Here is a 17,096-nt window from a genome sequence, read left to right on the forward strand (position 1 = left end):
ATCTGAATGTTTTTTGGGTTAGAGTAAAGCGATATATTGTTGAAAAATATCCGTGGTAAAGGAGTTATGTCACGCAAACGATGTAATTTCATGACACTCAGACTTCGCAAAAAGCATGAGTAATTTGAACAATCATCGCATTAGTAAGTCAAAGCAATAAATTGGATTAACCTGGGGCCGGTTACTGAAAGGTGTAATAAATCTATTCTAGGGATAAATGTGCCTTATTCCGGCACATTTAACCCTGGAATAGAGCTATTACACCTTCAGGAACCGGCCCCAGGAAGTGAAAAATATGTTGTTCGCTTTCCAAATAAACTTCATTTTGCACTATAATCACAAAACAGATCTTTTTCTGAGAGAAAAAAAAAATCCTGTCTCCTCGCGTATCAAATTTCAACGCACGTATGCAAATTTGTTAAGATCGAATATTACACATGATGAATTAAAAAAGGCCACCTTTTCCAGCGAAAAATTCATTGAAACAAACAACATATTTGCTATTAGACGCAATAACCTTTCCTATTTCATTGCATGCGTGAAGACAAGAAACCGAATCGTGTCAAATTACCATACCAAATTACCAAATAATTATTGGCTGTCACATTTCCAATTATTTCTTTTGCCTGAAGACCGTGCAGAGTTGAGTACAAATAAATACAAATAGCCAGACAACAGAGATCACAGATCAAATTAAGGTGTTCGATTCCTTCTCTGTCTTTGTTGAACCCATAAGTTACCAGAGAATTTTCCATGGTTTAAATGTTGTACGTAACACCACACTTGGTGAAATATTACAAATACCGCTCATTTTGATTACGGCTCGACGGGCCAAAGATTGTTGGTCGAAGTCCATTACTCGTCGCTTTTAAGATTCCAGATATTTATTTTCCACCGCCTGTCTTGTTTATCCAATTGACGTTCTATTCTTGAGCTCCATAAAGTTGTATTTTGTTTGAAGATCCACCAAAACACCATTTGTGTTTCGATGACTTCGACACCATTGCAGGTTAATTAAATATTCTACTGTGTCCACCAGAGAAATCAACACATTTTTCCTCCCCCAAAACCCATCAAAATACACGCAGAAGACTCTACACACCTTGGTTTTTAATGCCTTGGGACCTTAGGTTTTAGTAGGATACCATTACTTGATAGTTAGTAGATTTCACATTTTTATTACAATGTAGTTTTAATGTTACAGTGCATTTCACAAAACTTTTGACAGGCGATTTGCGAAGTTCGTTGTTAATTTCATAATTAAGATCGCTTCTGTTAAACCCGGTAATGCATAAAGATAGTAGCAAAATTATCCGTGAACACAACACGAACACAAAATTGTAGTTTACAGTGGAACTCCGTTACTACTGGCACCAACTAGCCATGGAAATTTAAGAGACAGACGAGATGGGAACAATGGCACCAGAGCGAGGTTGGGGTGGACATTTTCATACATTTACTGTATTTTTGTCCACCCTGACCTCGACTGGGTACAATTGTTTGTTGGAATACGGGAAAGGTCTATTGCATTTCTAAACAATATTAACCATGGAAAGATGTCAACGACATGACATATTACGGGTACTTTGAATTAAAAATGGAGTATATTTCAACATTGTTTCTCGATATTTGTTTCTTTAGTCAATTACGAATGCTTACAGTTTGTATAGTGTGATCGTCCAGGTGAGGGTAGTTCTGAAAAGAACTGTTGTTGGTGACTGACGTTTCGACAACCTGAGCGGAAGTCATCTTCAGAGTCAAGTGAATAGTATTTGTCAGTCGATGACGATATAAGTCTGATCCGTTGAAATTTAGCCGTGATGGTATTGGCTGAAAGACTTGTGTAAAGTTTGTCTTCAGTCATTGGTCGGTTTCTATCCGTCCATTGTTAGTCAAATTGGTCGGTTTGAGGTTCGTGTATAGTTAGTCACATGAGGTCGGTCTGTTAGAAGTTCGTTTGTCGGTTTCGTTTACGTCGTGGGTAAGTCATTTGTAAGGTGACGGTAGTTGTTGACATCTGTTAAGAGGCGTTTCTTCTAAGTTAGTGTAACAGCTTTCAAGAGTCAGTGGTTGAAAATATTTCGTACTGTAGATGAAGCATTGAGCAGTGTCCCAGTCAACGTTGTGGTTTGTCAGTTGATGATGTGCAGCAATGTGATTGTTGCCATCACCATTTATCGTGGTTCGTTTGTGTTCATTCAGTCTCGTGTTAAGGTTTCTGCCAGTCTCATCAATGTAGGAAGCCTGGCAGTCGGAGCATTTGATCTTGTAAACTGCTCCCTGTCTGTTGTTGGGTTCGTCCCTGTCTTCGACGTTATTCAGCAAGTGTCGTAACGTGTTTGTAGGCTTGTGGGCTACACGCATGTTGCAGGGCCCGTGAAATGGTCTCAGAAGTGCCCTTAATGAAAGGTAGAGACACTGTAGTAAGAGGTGTCGGGTTCCTGTTCGTTGCGTCAGCTTCGGTAGGTCGGTAAATGTTTCCTCTAATAAAGTAAGTGTTGTATTTGTTCTTGTGAAAAACACGTTGAAGGTATTTGTTTTCGTCACGTAAACTGTCCGGTGTGTCACAAACTAGTTGTAAACCAATCCCTTTCAACGGACCAGACTTACAACATCATCGACTTACAAAATTATGCGTACGCTCACCATATTTGTAGAGCATGGTATAATGGCTCATAAGGCTGAGCCAATGAAAGCTCTCGCATTGCACTGTCCAATCATATAGTTTGTAATAAAATTGAATTTACAGATTGGAACTATAGAATGTGGCCACTGGCTGTATGAATTAATATGGGCGTTTCGCCAGAACAAACAATATTATAATATCGGCCGTAATAACGAAGTGACCGTAAGGCTCACCTGCAACCAAGCGTTTGATTTTGAAAAGGGAGAAGGAAATGATATGTAGGGAGGGAGGGTACAATCGCAGGTTACCGTAAGGTGAGCTTTCACTGTAATTTCATGCCAGTCATGCGGGAAAACAGTCAACCAAATTTTGGAGCACTCATCCATTACCTGTTTAGCGTTTAACCGCCATTAGAACCATCACTGCACTGCACTGCACTGAGCATTAGCCTTGTGTACCCTTGAGCTACCTATTTTTTCTCTTTACAGGGAAGCCATGTGTCTGATCACTTTTCTCATCACTCTTGGTGTTGCCGTTGTCACCCATGCTACCAAGGATGTGGAAACAGCCAAAGGTCTTAGATTTCTTGGTGTCGGCTATAATATTCTAAAAGGAAATCCTGACGGCGGCGGCAAATTGTCACTCGGTGGTGTCGACCCAGGTCTGCTCTCCACGAGAAAGATATTCGAACTGACATGGGATACAAATAAAACTTCTAATGATAGACTTTACAGGGTACCAGACCAGGTTGTCTTTGTTCATCGCTCATCCTGCGTCAAAACTACAACAAACGAAGTATTTTCCGGGGCCAAGTCTTATCAAGATAAACTCAAGGTTGATGTAGAAGCCAGCGGTGAGCTAGGACGTTTTATAATTTAAAACGATTGGACTTCAAGCATACAAATAGATTTGATGCAAACACCAGTGAAACTAGGAAGACTAATAGTTCTACAGGCAACACACTCAAGGCTGTATAAATTCCATTTCCATGGCAACTTACTTCTTTCTAGTCCCCTGAGACCTGTTTTCAAAATTTTAATGATTTTCATCTCGGAAAAATTGAACCAAGCCAAGAACTCGACTTAACATATTTATACGCTTGCTGGATTGTACAGATGAGGCACTATTGGCTAATACTAAACTGGAACGCCAAAGATGACCAGAAAGCCTTAAACATCGGGGAGGTGTGGAACCTAGTATGTTGCCATGGTAACAAAATTGTCAAGCTCATATTTTGGAAGACATCTAGCAGTTAATAAAACACTTCTGATAAAAAATCGGTTGAGATATATTTTTGTTCATAGTTGATAAAAATTTTGCTGAGTTTATTACGTTATATAACTTCGCTTATTTGCATATTTTAAAAACTTGAGCATATCTTAAACAAAAAGATATCTTTGAAATAAAGTAAAGAGCATTTTTTTTCGACATACAGACGTTTTTTAATGTTTTACAATAGCTTAGATAGGACAGCACCTTAATCCTCTGAGAAGAAGGCGTGATGGATTCAAACCTCTCCGATCTTTTTTGGAATTATGAAATAAGTATCTACCCCATGAGGCTTAAAGATTTCACGAGCTTTTCATTCATAAATTGCAGAAATTCTGATGTGCCAGTTGTGACATGCGGGCTTAGTCAAAAATAGTTTTTTTTTAACGTAATTCTTTTTTTTGATCTCAATTCAACATCGCCTCCGCAAAAATTCAGGATGACTGCCTTTTTACGATCCATAATCATTTGATTAATTTTTTCGTCAATTCTTGCTATCTTCGATGAAATTGAAAAAAATGCTGGAATGCTAGATCATGAAGCTACGATGGTGAATGACGTCATAAACGAAGAAATGACAATGTCATTTCAGGGCTATTTACTTGGTGCCAAATACTTGTGATGTTTTTTCCGTTTAAGAGAAAGCTTCGAGGTGCGTTAGATGGGGGAAAGGGTTCCTCCACAACCACCGATGGAGATTTGAATTTAAACACAGCATAAAATATTTATTGTTTTTATCATTATTAATTTTGCATAGCTGGTTACAACGCAGTTTTAGGGAGTGTTGCCTTCAGTCTCAGTACAAGTAAGAACTTATCAAATTTTTTAGGCCTAAAGATACTTAAAGTTGGTCATTAATGCGCGGACCAAATCGAAGCTTCAACATCCCCCCCCCCCCCGTCCTTCCTGGGCAAACCCCGGGCATTTGACTATCTTTCGTGCCCGGGGAGTGGGGAATTTGACCTTTGCGTCCGTGGAGTGGGGAAAATTGAACCGGAAGTGTCAAGTTTCAAATGATTTTTTTTTTCGGGCGCTGAAGTCGCTAACAGCTATAAAACACGTGTTTGGACGAGATGGAAGAGTTTAAAAGAAAGAGGTGGAGCATTTGTGAGCGATTGGCTTACAAAAAAGGTCTTCAAAAGGTCTTTATTAAAGACGGCGGGAGCCGACGACGATTGTTCTTTAGTAGGGTATGACAGACAAATCCGATGATAGGGTAGGGCATTTGAACACCATTTTTTCCCGAGGGCGGGAATTTGAACGATCCAATCTTCAAAAGTTCAAATGCCCGGGCTTTTCCCGGGAGGGGGGGAGGGGGAATGTTGAAGTTTCGAGTTGATAGGCGCATAACCATAGTGATTTTTAACATCTTTCATTTTCGTAACTAAAACAATGTAAGTTGAGTAATATCGTAGTTTAAAGGACATAAATTTCTCGCAATGACAGCTATCAGACAACAATATAGTATTTTGTTTAGGACCTAGAACCTGATGGTTTTCCGTCGAGATTTTGAGTTTTAAAAAGCAAGTATCAGCTCGAGAACGTTGTTTCGAGATGTTCGAGGACTTACATGTTCGAGGTTTTGTTCGAGCGCTTACATAAAATTTCCAAGGACAACTACCAGTCCACATACCCGAGAAATAAATTCTGTGACTTAACTAATGTTTCTAGTAATATTTTGGGGCAAGTTCTTATGAAATTAAATCTTGAAGTCGAGGAAAATAAAATATATCTTATTTGAACGTGCTCATTAACTCTTCAGAAAACGGAAGGGAAACGTGGAAACTGACAAGAAGTTCTTACTGTTCGTCTTTGTTCTCGATTTATTTTGATGTTATTTTTGCTAAGATATTTACATTACGACTCTCTTTTATTTTGGTAACAATTGTCGTTTGACTGGCAAAGCTTTCTTGTAAACAAATTTTATGTAATCAAAGAAACTCCAGCGGTTGGTAAATTAACCGGTCAGTATAAAACGCAGACTGCAGACTGCAGACCAGGGGTAAAATGCAGACTGAGGTTATAACGTAACTGTTGAAAAAGCCCAAACCCCTTAGAAATGCTAACCTTAGGCCTAATTAGGACTAAAACAATATTTAGGCTTAACTGTTAGCATTTCTAATGGGGTTGGGCTTTTTCAACAGTTAAATTATAACCTCAGTCTGCATTTTACCTCCGGTCTGCAGTCTGTAGTTTTTAGTCTGCGGTCTGCGTTTTACACTGGCCGATAAATGAAATGTGTCTGTTTCTGCCCCTTGTCTTTGTCTCCGCTTTCTCGCTTTTGTAGGTTATGAGAAGATGAAAAAAGAGACAACAAATAATCACAAAGTCTTTTTTGAAAAGAAAAAAGTCTGCAATAACGGCACAGCTCGATATCAACTGGACTTAGCTCGAGCTGAGAAGTATTCGGTTACGAAAGACTTTGCAGCTGCTGTGTGTAGTTTGCCCGAAGAGTACGATAAAGGAGCTTACCGTAAATTCATTGACAATTGGGGAACGGTGAGTGTGCTGACTACGTTTTTAGTGTAGCTGTTTGTTTAGATATTCTTTTTAGGCCCTTTTTGTGGCCCTAAATTTTTCGCCTTACGTCGACAAGTGTTTTACCGAGTACAAAGATTACATGTTACATGTTTCGAGTTCAAGACCCTTATTTCGACAACAAGCTCGTGCTGTTGGCGATGGTCACAGTTTTACCTACTGGCGTCTGAATTTCTAGCTTGTTTGGGTTATTAAAAATGTCTTGTTGTTCACTGAAATAGGTGAACGCTCTGATAGGTTAGTTGTATGAGGGTCACTTGTCAAAGGGCACGGAACTCTGATGTTAGCTGTTTGTTTACTGGTCTAAAGCTTCAAGCTAAAGATGAGCCTTGTTCTAACGACTGAGAATATTGAGATTTCGTGCCAGCTTAGAAGATGCGTATTAGAACAAATTGATTTTTAAAATACTCAATCCTATGTTACAAGTAGCAGGGTCATCACTTCGTAAGCGCGATGAAATGGACTTGATGTTGACATACCTTACACAGTGAGCGTCATTTTTGAGTTTTGGTCTTTTTGGCGGGAAATGACGTAACCACATTGTTGTCAAATTTTCTTTCAATTAAAGCATATCTAACGCGGTTTGTAAACATCTTACGATAAAGATATCGAAACTGAAGGAAGATTCATAATATGTCTATCCATTCAAAACTTATAGCAATTTAAAATTTGATTTTCCCTCATTTTGTGCTAGTTTTAGTAACAAGAATCATTTTCTTGCAGCACATTGTGCTAAAGGTGGTGCTGGGAACTAAGAAGACAGAACGTCGCGAAAGTTCGTACACTAAAATTGCCAAGTATGCCATGGAAAACGTAAGAATTGTGAAAAATTTTTAACACGGCTTGCACATTAATTAACCCACGATCAGTTAATGATTTACAAACTGAAGCCTTCAATCGACGTTATTAAACTATTGACTGCGAAACCAGACAAAATAGGGGCCGATGGTACTTACTCCACTTGTAATGTCAACAATTTAACCACAGGAGATGTCTTTAATGATCAGCTGATAGATTAGGGTTAGTCTTACAAGGTATATATAATAAAGAAATTAAGCCTACAATGTTTTCACTGTGAAAATCCAACACCAACTTGGCTGTTCTCTTCCTTTAACGCTTTTTGCCAAAAGTGCTTACTTGGCTCGATGTTTAGCGGAAACGTTTCCAAAGCACCCAATGTGGAATGAAGTTAAGGGTTCGTACTAAAAGAAGAAACGAAAACGAGAATGAATGAATGAATATGAATGAATGAATGAATGAATCGAATGAAAGCAAGTGAAGATCAAGGTAGGTACCTTAATCTTTTCTTGATGAAAGCAGTGTACTGCTGTTGCGTATATATACAGCAGCTCTATTCAAAACAGGAGTAATACGGGATAGACGAAAATTTGCTTTACAAGTTTGACAACTTGTAAAAAGTAATACAATATTCCTAACGTCTGATATTAAGTAAGTTTCTAATAGTAATGTTGTGGGTTCAGATTATAGTAGTATCCCACTACCCGTGTCGGAAAGTTTCGTAAACTATGTTTATTGAAGTAAATGATCTGTCAAGTTAAAGGCTGATTTGTACTACAAACTCAAAAACTGCTAGGCAACGATCGAATATGTTCAATCTGAGCAAGGCGATAAAAATTAAGAAGAAAGCTGCAAACGATAAAAGTCAGTTTGGCTTGGGACCGCGTCCAGGCGGCCAATAATGTCCCTGCCATATTAAATGAACGTGCCTCAAGCTGCTGTATAAACTGATCAGAATAGTGACCACGACAAAAAAACGTATGCATGCATAAACGACACCCCTATACAGTTTAAAATTCTGTTCAATTTTGTGATCGGTATATTAATTCGATAAAATCGTATGATGTAAGCGCTATGACTTTAACCAAAGTGAAATCTATTCCAACTAAATTTCCTTGCCTTACAAAAAACTTGGTTACCCTCACAAAAAGTTTGTCTTGCCAATAGAAACTGAATCATGTTAATGCTTTGGACTTGCAGATAGGAGCATCGGTGTCCGGTTCAGGTGGGTACAAGGGATTTAGTGCCTCTTTGAAAGTTGATGTCAGTAAATTCAAGGAATCCACCACAGACACGACTAACTTTACCGAGAACAAGGTGGAATTCACATCTGGAGGTCCCGACATGCCTGAGCCCATTAAATTAAAGCTGATGCCTATTGACAAAGCTGTTGAAGATAGTTTTTTCAGTGTCCTTGACCAGCAATATCAATGTGAAAATTTGGCACAGCGAAAAGAGAACTTCAAAAAGATCTTGCAGGAATACCCGCAGATAAATGATGTTTCTAGACCACAAGGTATGATTTCACACTATGCGTTAAAATATATTTACCGGTAAAATACTCAAACAAAACAGCCAGGAAAGCGTTGTTAGTAATAAATGTTACAGAAGTCCATGATCCTGTCATGGGTCATAGGTCATCGGCTCCTGGTGTTACAGCGACCTCCGGAATGAGAAATGAAAGTGCCACTCGTTTAATTTTCAGATCCTGAGGTACGCATTCCTCTTACTTGGCCATTCGGTACCTATGGTCTCCCCATGACAAAGTCAGGATGTCCGGATGGAGACTTTTGGCACAAGGGGACTCGTTACCATGACACCGAGGATGATGATTCAGACAACTATTGGTCTGACCCCTATGATTTAGCAGGCAAAGTCGATAAAAACAACATGGAACAAAAGTTTTGCATGAAGACAAAGAGCAAAACCTCTGAGTACGAGCTCCCTTGGCCCAAAGGAAAATACTGCATCTACAAGAAAGGAGATTGCCCTGAAGGTCAGTGTATTGCTCTTCTTGATGTACCCTACTTTAGTGATGAATCATTTTTGGTTAATCGTTCCGACTCAACAATATACATACATACATACATACATACATACATACATACATACATACATACATACTTAACTGACGCTTCCCACAGGGGCTTTTCAGGGCCAATGAAACACAACGAAAAGGACTGACAACAACAACCGATGATACACAGATCAACATCTTGCAACATTTGTTGCTCAACAAATGTCTGAAATGTTGAACCATGTTGCACAAACGTGTTGAACGGAATAGAGCTGGTCTCTATTTTCTTTCAACATCGTTCAACAACATTCAACGTGTTGAATGGCATATTTCAGCATTCAACATGACACGACATACTGTTCAACGTTTGTTGAACAAGAGCTGCAAGATTTGTTGAGCAACAAATGTTGCAAGATGTTGAAGCGTGTATCATCGGCTTTAGTAAAACTGACATGTAATTCTAGCTATACTTAAAATTTCAGAATCCTTTCCAGTAAAATTTAATTAATGTTCTGTATTGTGCCTATCAGGTTTCGGGAACGGATACGTTCGGTGGGACGATGCAGATGGCGCTAGCACGAACAAGGTCACCGGTCAGCTACCAGACGGCGTTTATGACAAGAACACAAAAATCTTCTTCTGCTGTCGGGATGATGGATACACAACTAATGTCATTAATCTTTCCACTAACGCGCCCTTCGTTTTGCTCAAGCATAATACCCATCAATGTCAGATGGTCAATAATACCAAAATCAAGGAAGAATTTTTCCGCTGGGACAATGAAGATTTCATACCCCATAATACTAAAGCTCAAGGCAAACACCCCTTTTTGGATATCGACAGTAATAATCTCAAAATCGACTACTGTTATTATTATAAATCGACATAAAAATATAAAGTTCTCACGTATGCATTATCTCCTGAAATGTATACTGAGAAATTAATGTACTAGAAATTTGTGAAACATCAAAGCAACGTGCTGAACAAGAAGGTTAAAAATAAAAGTGCAAATCAAATTGTTGAAGGTACAGGCCAATTTGATTTTATCATAATTGTTCTTTAAGAGAGAATTCATTAATCTCCTTATCATCTTTGCCGTTCGTTGTTACAGCGGGTGGCTCCCTTACAGCAACCTTGTGGCAGAAAGACCTTGAACTCCTTACGTCGCAAACACCCACGATACTCTATCCAAGATCTGTTCTAATACCATACGACTTATTATTCCACCAATCCGATGAGCATTCCTACAATGTAGTCGAATAGGTCGTGAGTGTTGTCTTCAATTATTCGCAAGTGGTCCCAGATCTTAGCTATGGCCCTAGTCGGGATATCTGTGCACTTCATCGGCGAGAATAGATACACTTGTGAAGGTGATTAGTATTTAAATCTTGGGGTCAAGATTGAGATTCTTTGGCCGTCGATGAGTGGCTCTTGACTTGTGATGGTACTCAGACGAAGCTTCGTTGGCTCGTCGCAGGTTTCTTTAAACTAAATGTAGCATCTATCTGGGTGTCCAACATTGCATAAACCAGTATTTCTTTCGGGTTTCGAGGATGAAGCGTGAAGGGCGACGGCAAAAGGCGCGGGAACCGAGTTTCGCCTACTGATCCATTCGACTATGCGTCAGCACTCATATCGCACAGCGGAGTTCCGTAGCGAACATTTGGAACCTCTGCGGAGGAGAGAGAGGCATTCAACTGATGATTCATGTACTTTTGGAATATTCACTGCAGTTGCTTCTTTGGAGTGTCATTTGGCTCTTTAGAACAAACTTCTGTTTTCTTGGTGGCATGAAAAATCTTGCAGGTTGCTTCTTTCGGTTTTGGTTTATTGACCAGTGTCGTCTCGTCTACCGAGTCTACCGCCGTTTCTACCTTCTTCACTGCATAAAAAGACGAAATGGGATTGCATAAGAGATGTCTGCTTCGTTATTGATGAAGTTCATAGAGGTCTTGAAATCTCGATACTTCTTTTCCTCTTTCATGCTTCTTGTGGCTTCTCTGTTCTGGGAACTTGGTTTCAGTGTTGTACATAACAGGACATTAATAAAATATTAACGAGAACTCGACGAAGAGGTAAATCAGCGACTAAAGTTCCTGTGCGAGTGGCAATGTTTATTTCACGCTTCGTTAGCAAATTTTTAACCTACAATGGCTTCGAAAGTCATTGTAATGCGAATGGCGTTTTAGTGGATCTTTAAACAAGATATACCCTTATGGAGCTCAAATGATAGAAAGTAAATTGGATAAACAAGACAGGCGGTGAAAAATAAATATCTGGAATCTGCAATTTTTTGACAGAGAATATTAAATTACAAAAAATATTCCACTTAAGGGTCGTTAAAGAGCTTTATTTTTGGGCGTTCAATTGAACGAAAAATGTCACACAAACCTTTTCCAGCGTAAAATTTATTGAAAGAAACAGAATATATGCTATTAGCTGAATTTTAAACCGTGAAAGTGATTATGGGAGCGGGATCGGTTCGCATGAGTTATAATACTTGCCTTCTATAAATGATCCTTCCTATTTTAATTGCGTGCGTGCAAACAAGAAAAAAAAACAGCAATTAAAGTAAATTTCAGTCTCACAGTTCAGGATCTTAAAACCCTTTTTGGAAGAACTTTGACCGTGAATAATGAAGCACAAAAAAGACAACAAGCTTTGTTTCAAATAATTCTTCACTGTAACATTTCCATTTTTTTTTTTACCTGAAGACTGTGCAGAGTTGAGTATAAAATAAATATAAATTGCCAGACAACTGAGATTCGACTTCAGTAAACAATGTGATGCATTCAAGGCGTTCGATTCCTTTTAAACTCATTCATAATTCGCCATTTGGTTTCAGTCTTGTACATAACATCACAGTTAGCCAAATAACATTAGAAACAAAGCTCACTCACAAAGCTCGCCGTCATATCCGACGGCGAAAAATGCAATTGTTGTCAAAGACGATTACTCGTCGCTTTGAGTATTCCAGATATTTATTTTTCACCTCTTGTTTATCCAATTGACTTTCCATTATTGAGCTCCATAAGGGTATATTTTGTTTAAAGATCCACTAAAACGCCATTCGCGTTACAATGACTTTCGACGCCATTGCAGGTTAAGTTAAATATTCTACTGTGTCCACCGGATAAAATCTACCCATTTCTACGACCTCCTGAAACCAACAAAACATACGCCCAAAGACACTACTTAGCAAGAGAGGCATACGGAGGGCTTTTCCCAACACGGAAAAGAAAAAGAATAATAATAAGAAGAAAACGACGAAATTCCACCCATTTTCCGACTGGGATTGCCATACTGGCAACCCTGTATTGACCGCTGACCAGGTACTGGTTTCTCGATTGGATCGCACGCTCAAGCCAGGTTATTACTCTGGGAGAGAAGGAGGGAGTACGTGCAAAGGCAAAATTTCGCCGGAGAATAATCCCAGGCGCGTTGTTCACTTTTCTTCCGGCATATTCCTCGCACAATCTATTCCTGTTTCTACAATATTGGGTACACTTATTGGGTATAGTTTGTTAAAATAAAACGGGGAAAACTAGTGAAACCACACGCTGAACAAGTACATGCTCACCATTGATCATTTTTTGAGTTTCTGATCCAACAACAACAACAATGCCTTATTTGCTCTAAAGGCTTAAAAACACATTATTAGTAACTTAAGAAATAGATGTGTTTAAAGTCGAACCAGGGGGATAAATGAACCTTGCGGTTTTCTAGTTATTCCCCTGCCTTTGACGTGAAAAACAAAATAAGATAAAGGCAATGAAAGAGACAAGTAGATAAGGTACAAACACAAGGAGACAGACAGAACTATATGAACAGTGGATATTCGAGAGAATTGAATATTTAACATGTTAGTTACTTCATGATAGTTCCGATTTGTTCAGAGGAGAGTCATTTCTTAATTTGTTTCAAAAATTGGTGCACATTTAGATTTTTTCAAATGAGAAGGAATATTATGCCTAAAGATGGAAGCCATCTTGGGATGTAGTTTGTTTCCCGGTGTTTGCTCTGACTCGTGATTTGTATAGATTTTGGCTAGCGGTTAGGGTTAGTAATATAAAATCTAATATAAAATCTAGTAATAACTTCTTTCTAACCGAGCGCGAGGGCCGTACTGGGGAATACTGGCCCTCGGTCGTGGCAGTACGGACCGAGCGCAGCGAGGTCCGTACAAAAACGACCTAGGGCCAATATTCCCCAGCACGGCTCGAGCTAGTTCGGTTAGTAAGTAGTTTATTATATGGCTTTTTAATTACCTTTTGCTTTGCTTTTGCAAGCCCGTAATCGGCCCGTGGGCATTACGGGAGAATAATGCCCTACAATTCAGTCAGAATTAGCCAACCAGGGCGCATGTTATATCGGCCACAAACACAACCATATAATAATATAATATAATATAAGTATTATGGAATTCGATGTATGTATGTATGCTACTAGCGTACTGGAAATTATCGTAAAAAGCGTTTGGAAGAAGGTTTTATGCCATAAGTGAGTAAATCTTAATGCATGTAAACGGTAAACAATGTTCACTGTGAGAAGTTCTAAAGGATTTAGGAGAGGGAGAGCGCTATCACTTTGTTCACCGAGAACTCTTGCAAAAAATATTAATCTAATGACATGGTTTTCCTTGGTCTGCTTGGTCTGCACTGATCCAAGAAACAAATCTCTTTTTTTCCGTTATGGTTAATTATCGCAATTAGGAGCTCCGTTCCTAGGCTTGGCTAAATCTATATATTATATTTGAAATGCGGAGAAGGATATGAAGACATGTATAACTGCGATGATCAATCATGTCTTCATTAGCACTTTGTTTATATCTTGCCATATCTTGCCTCACCATTTAGATCCAAATAGCGGGATCTTGTAACTAACAATAAGAATCTCAGAGGCTATGTAGGCTTATGTGCTCGATCTTGTGATCTGGAGTCGCACAAGCTTTGAAAATTATAAGCTATGTGGTATCCAACAGAGATGGTTGTGGAATTCGATCCAACGATTGGTTTATTACCTTTCGACCGAAGCGTGAACTAAAAGAACATCTGCGTGGCTTCGCAGGCGTGGTTTCAAAAACTATTCTAGATCAACAAGAAGCTCCTTTGGAGAGCTAAAGTCGTGCTTATATATGTGCTCTGTGCATTGATTATTTTTAGCTTAATTTATGCAATAGCAGGCGAAGTATTCAACAAGCCAGCAGAAAAGAGTACACTTATAGCTTGCTTGAAAAATGACAAGCGCACAGCAAAAAAACAAACAAAGAAACAAACAGAAATAAGGAAAATTTGAAAACAACAGCAAAAGAAGAAAACGTACCTAGCCTGCGAGGCTCTTTGCGCATGCGTGGCAAGAAAGAAGTATAGGATAAGAGGATGAGCCTGCCTGCATTGCTTAAAATTCTAAATCGGTGCGTCAAAATTTTGACTGATTGGCTGAGATTAATACGATGATATGACGACGCTATCAAACTGTGATCTCAGAATTCTTTAAATTTCTTTTAATTTCGAGCAACGCAATGCGGCAGCCTCTTTGATAAAAAGAAACAAGATTCTTGCTGTCTTATACAGGACTCAGGAAAAGTTTAATTTTCCAACTCTTTGTTTTTGTGGCTGAAATGGAACGTCGCGTTAGTCACGGTCTGGCCTTTACAGGACATTATCGACAAGCAGACAGGTCTTTCAGCTGCATCAATTTTAACGTAGGAGGACTTGAGATCGGCGGAACTTCAGCTAATGTTTGATTCTGCCGGAAAAGTGAGTGTTCAAGCAATGATCGCTGAATGTCCTGAAAAAGAATTGTTCTTCGCTCTACCAAAATTTGGCAGTTGTGTTTTTTCTCTACATGGGGACGGTTTACAGCCGGACTCTTTCTGAGAAGTACACAATAATAATATGCCGCCATAGAAACCCAGCTTGCCGGATGAAACACATCTTCTGAGCACACGGTTTTCAGTGAGGCTTTAAAGCATTTGTCAATAGTCGTTTGGTCTAGGTTTTCTTTGCTTGCCTATCTTATTTTGCATTAGCCATCGCCAGTCCTATATCATACACCGAATGCAAATACGGCGGACCACTCGGACAGCCCGGGTCTAGTTACGCGAATGCGAGGCTAGTCAGGCTCCAAGAGAACTTGGTCGAGCGAAAGCGATGCTCTCATGCCCTCGAGTTGTTGCGTGCCTGAGTGCCACCAAAAAGGGGATTTCATTCCAGCGGGGACTAAACTTAATTACTTCAACTTTCCCAAAATCCTTTTCCAAAGAAAGCAATAGCTTCACGCGATTCGGCGCGTAGAAGGAAAGTACTTCACTATCGTAAAGAGAACTAGGTATGTTCGCCTCACTTTAAAAGAAAAGACTTGCGAAAGTCTTTTAACGGAAGAGTTTATGTAAGGGATGGTGCTGTTCCATCAAATTTTGCATGGTCTGACCCTTCTCCAACAAAAAGAAAACCTCCTGGAGAACGAAATCCTCCACTATCATCTTCGCGATCTTTAGATTTCACACCTGAAGCAGCTGCAGTTGTGAACGGACCACTCCAACACCCGGCACTACTAATCCTACTAGCGTTGCCTGTGAAATCGAGAAAGAACCCGAAGAAAGTGACCTGTGCGCTGATGAACGATGTGATAAAAGGGAGGGATTGGAGGACCTTTCAGAGGAGCTATCGAGAACTGAGAAAGAACTGAAGCGTCTGCATAAGGACACTAAAGATCGCCTGGCTTAGAAAGAACTTGAACTGCAAGCTCTTTCTTCGCGCGTGTTCTGTCTTACCAATCTGCAGAATGATTCAAACATTAACTTTTATACCACTTTTCCAAACTTCCTGAATCCAGGCGAAATTTGGGAAAACATTCGGCCTCAAGGTACAAATTTTACAGATGTTCCAGAGGATTTTTGTGATTCCGACTGCTCGAATGATGACCAAGACACCTACAACACTGCATCTGCCAAGAGAGGGCCTCGCCGAAAAATCAGACCTTTGGACGAGTTTTTCATTGTTATGTGTCGATTTTCTCTCTAAATATCCACGCCGTGCTCACCAATTTTATTAGGGAGCTTACGAAACAAAGACGGCGACGGCTACGTGGACTTCATTTAAAAATACGACTTCGCGTTATTCATATCACTACGAAACTATTTCATGTCGTTCCGCGTTAAAAATGTGTAGCAACTAACAAGGAATTAAACTGGTATGAGTGAGTTGGAAGCGTAGAGAGAGAACTGAAAATTCATAGTCATGTGCTAACGTCCTCCACAGAACCTTGAATTTAGTCATTTCACGTCGTCATTTAGGCGATGGCGGCAAAGAAATATACCAAAACGTAAAACGCACGTGCAGAGCGTGCAGAGCCATTGTTTTTGATAACGAAACCTATTGTTTTGTAGCGTCGTCGTTGCCGTCGGCGTCGTCGTTTCGTAAGCTCCCTAAAATTCTTGGAATGTGTACTCACACTTTCCAAGCCGCGCGTCGACTCGGACGGTAATGGCAAAATTATTACAATAACGGGAATTAATATTTTTGGACAACGTTCTCGCAGCCGTTGTCGCCGTCCTTGTACGCATGTGCGTGCCGAAGCTCAAAACTTGAAAAATTCTGCAGAACATTTCAAGATTGTCCCGACTAAAACATGATGGCGGATGCAAGTGGAGGGACGATTCAGGTAAACTCGAATTGCAATCGTTATTATTTTTGTTAAAATGACAACTTACCCTATTCTTACAGGGTTTTTCTCTCGTGCCGCAATTACAATTGTCTCCCCCAATAAATTCTGGCCTTTGCACGGACATCCTCTGTTGCTGTTTCCTTTGCGCTTCGTGCTGCACGAGCTCTTACAACGACATCC

General features: G+C 39.6%; 1 protein-coding gene across 1 annotated transcript; it reads left to right on the forward strand.

Moving 5' to 3' along the window:
* The first annotated feature begins 2,381 nt into the window (after window positions 1–2,381).
* LOC138053201 (uncharacterized) lies at window positions 2,382–10,137 on the forward strand. The gene is made up of 8 exons (XM_068899857.1): window positions 2,382–2,470; window positions 3,115–3,479; window positions 4,653–4,700; window positions 6,183–6,394; window positions 7,157–7,246; window positions 8,432–8,747; window positions 8,937–9,227; window positions 9,779–10,137. The coding sequence occupies exons 1-8, from the start codon at window positions 2,382–2,384 to the stop codon at window positions 10,135–10,137; spliced, it is 1,770 nt and encodes a 589-aa protein (XP_068755958.1).
* The last annotated feature ends 6,959 nt before the right edge of the window (window positions 10,138–17,096 follow it).

The sequence above is a fragment of the Montipora capricornis genome, chromosome 6 (genome assembly GCF_036669925.1).
Source record: "Montipora capricornis isolate CH-2021 chromosome 6, ASM3666992v2, whole genome shotgun sequence".
Classification (NCBI taxonomy): domain Eukaryota; kingdom Metazoa; phylum Cnidaria; class Anthozoa; order Scleractinia; family Acroporidae; genus Montipora; species Montipora capricornis.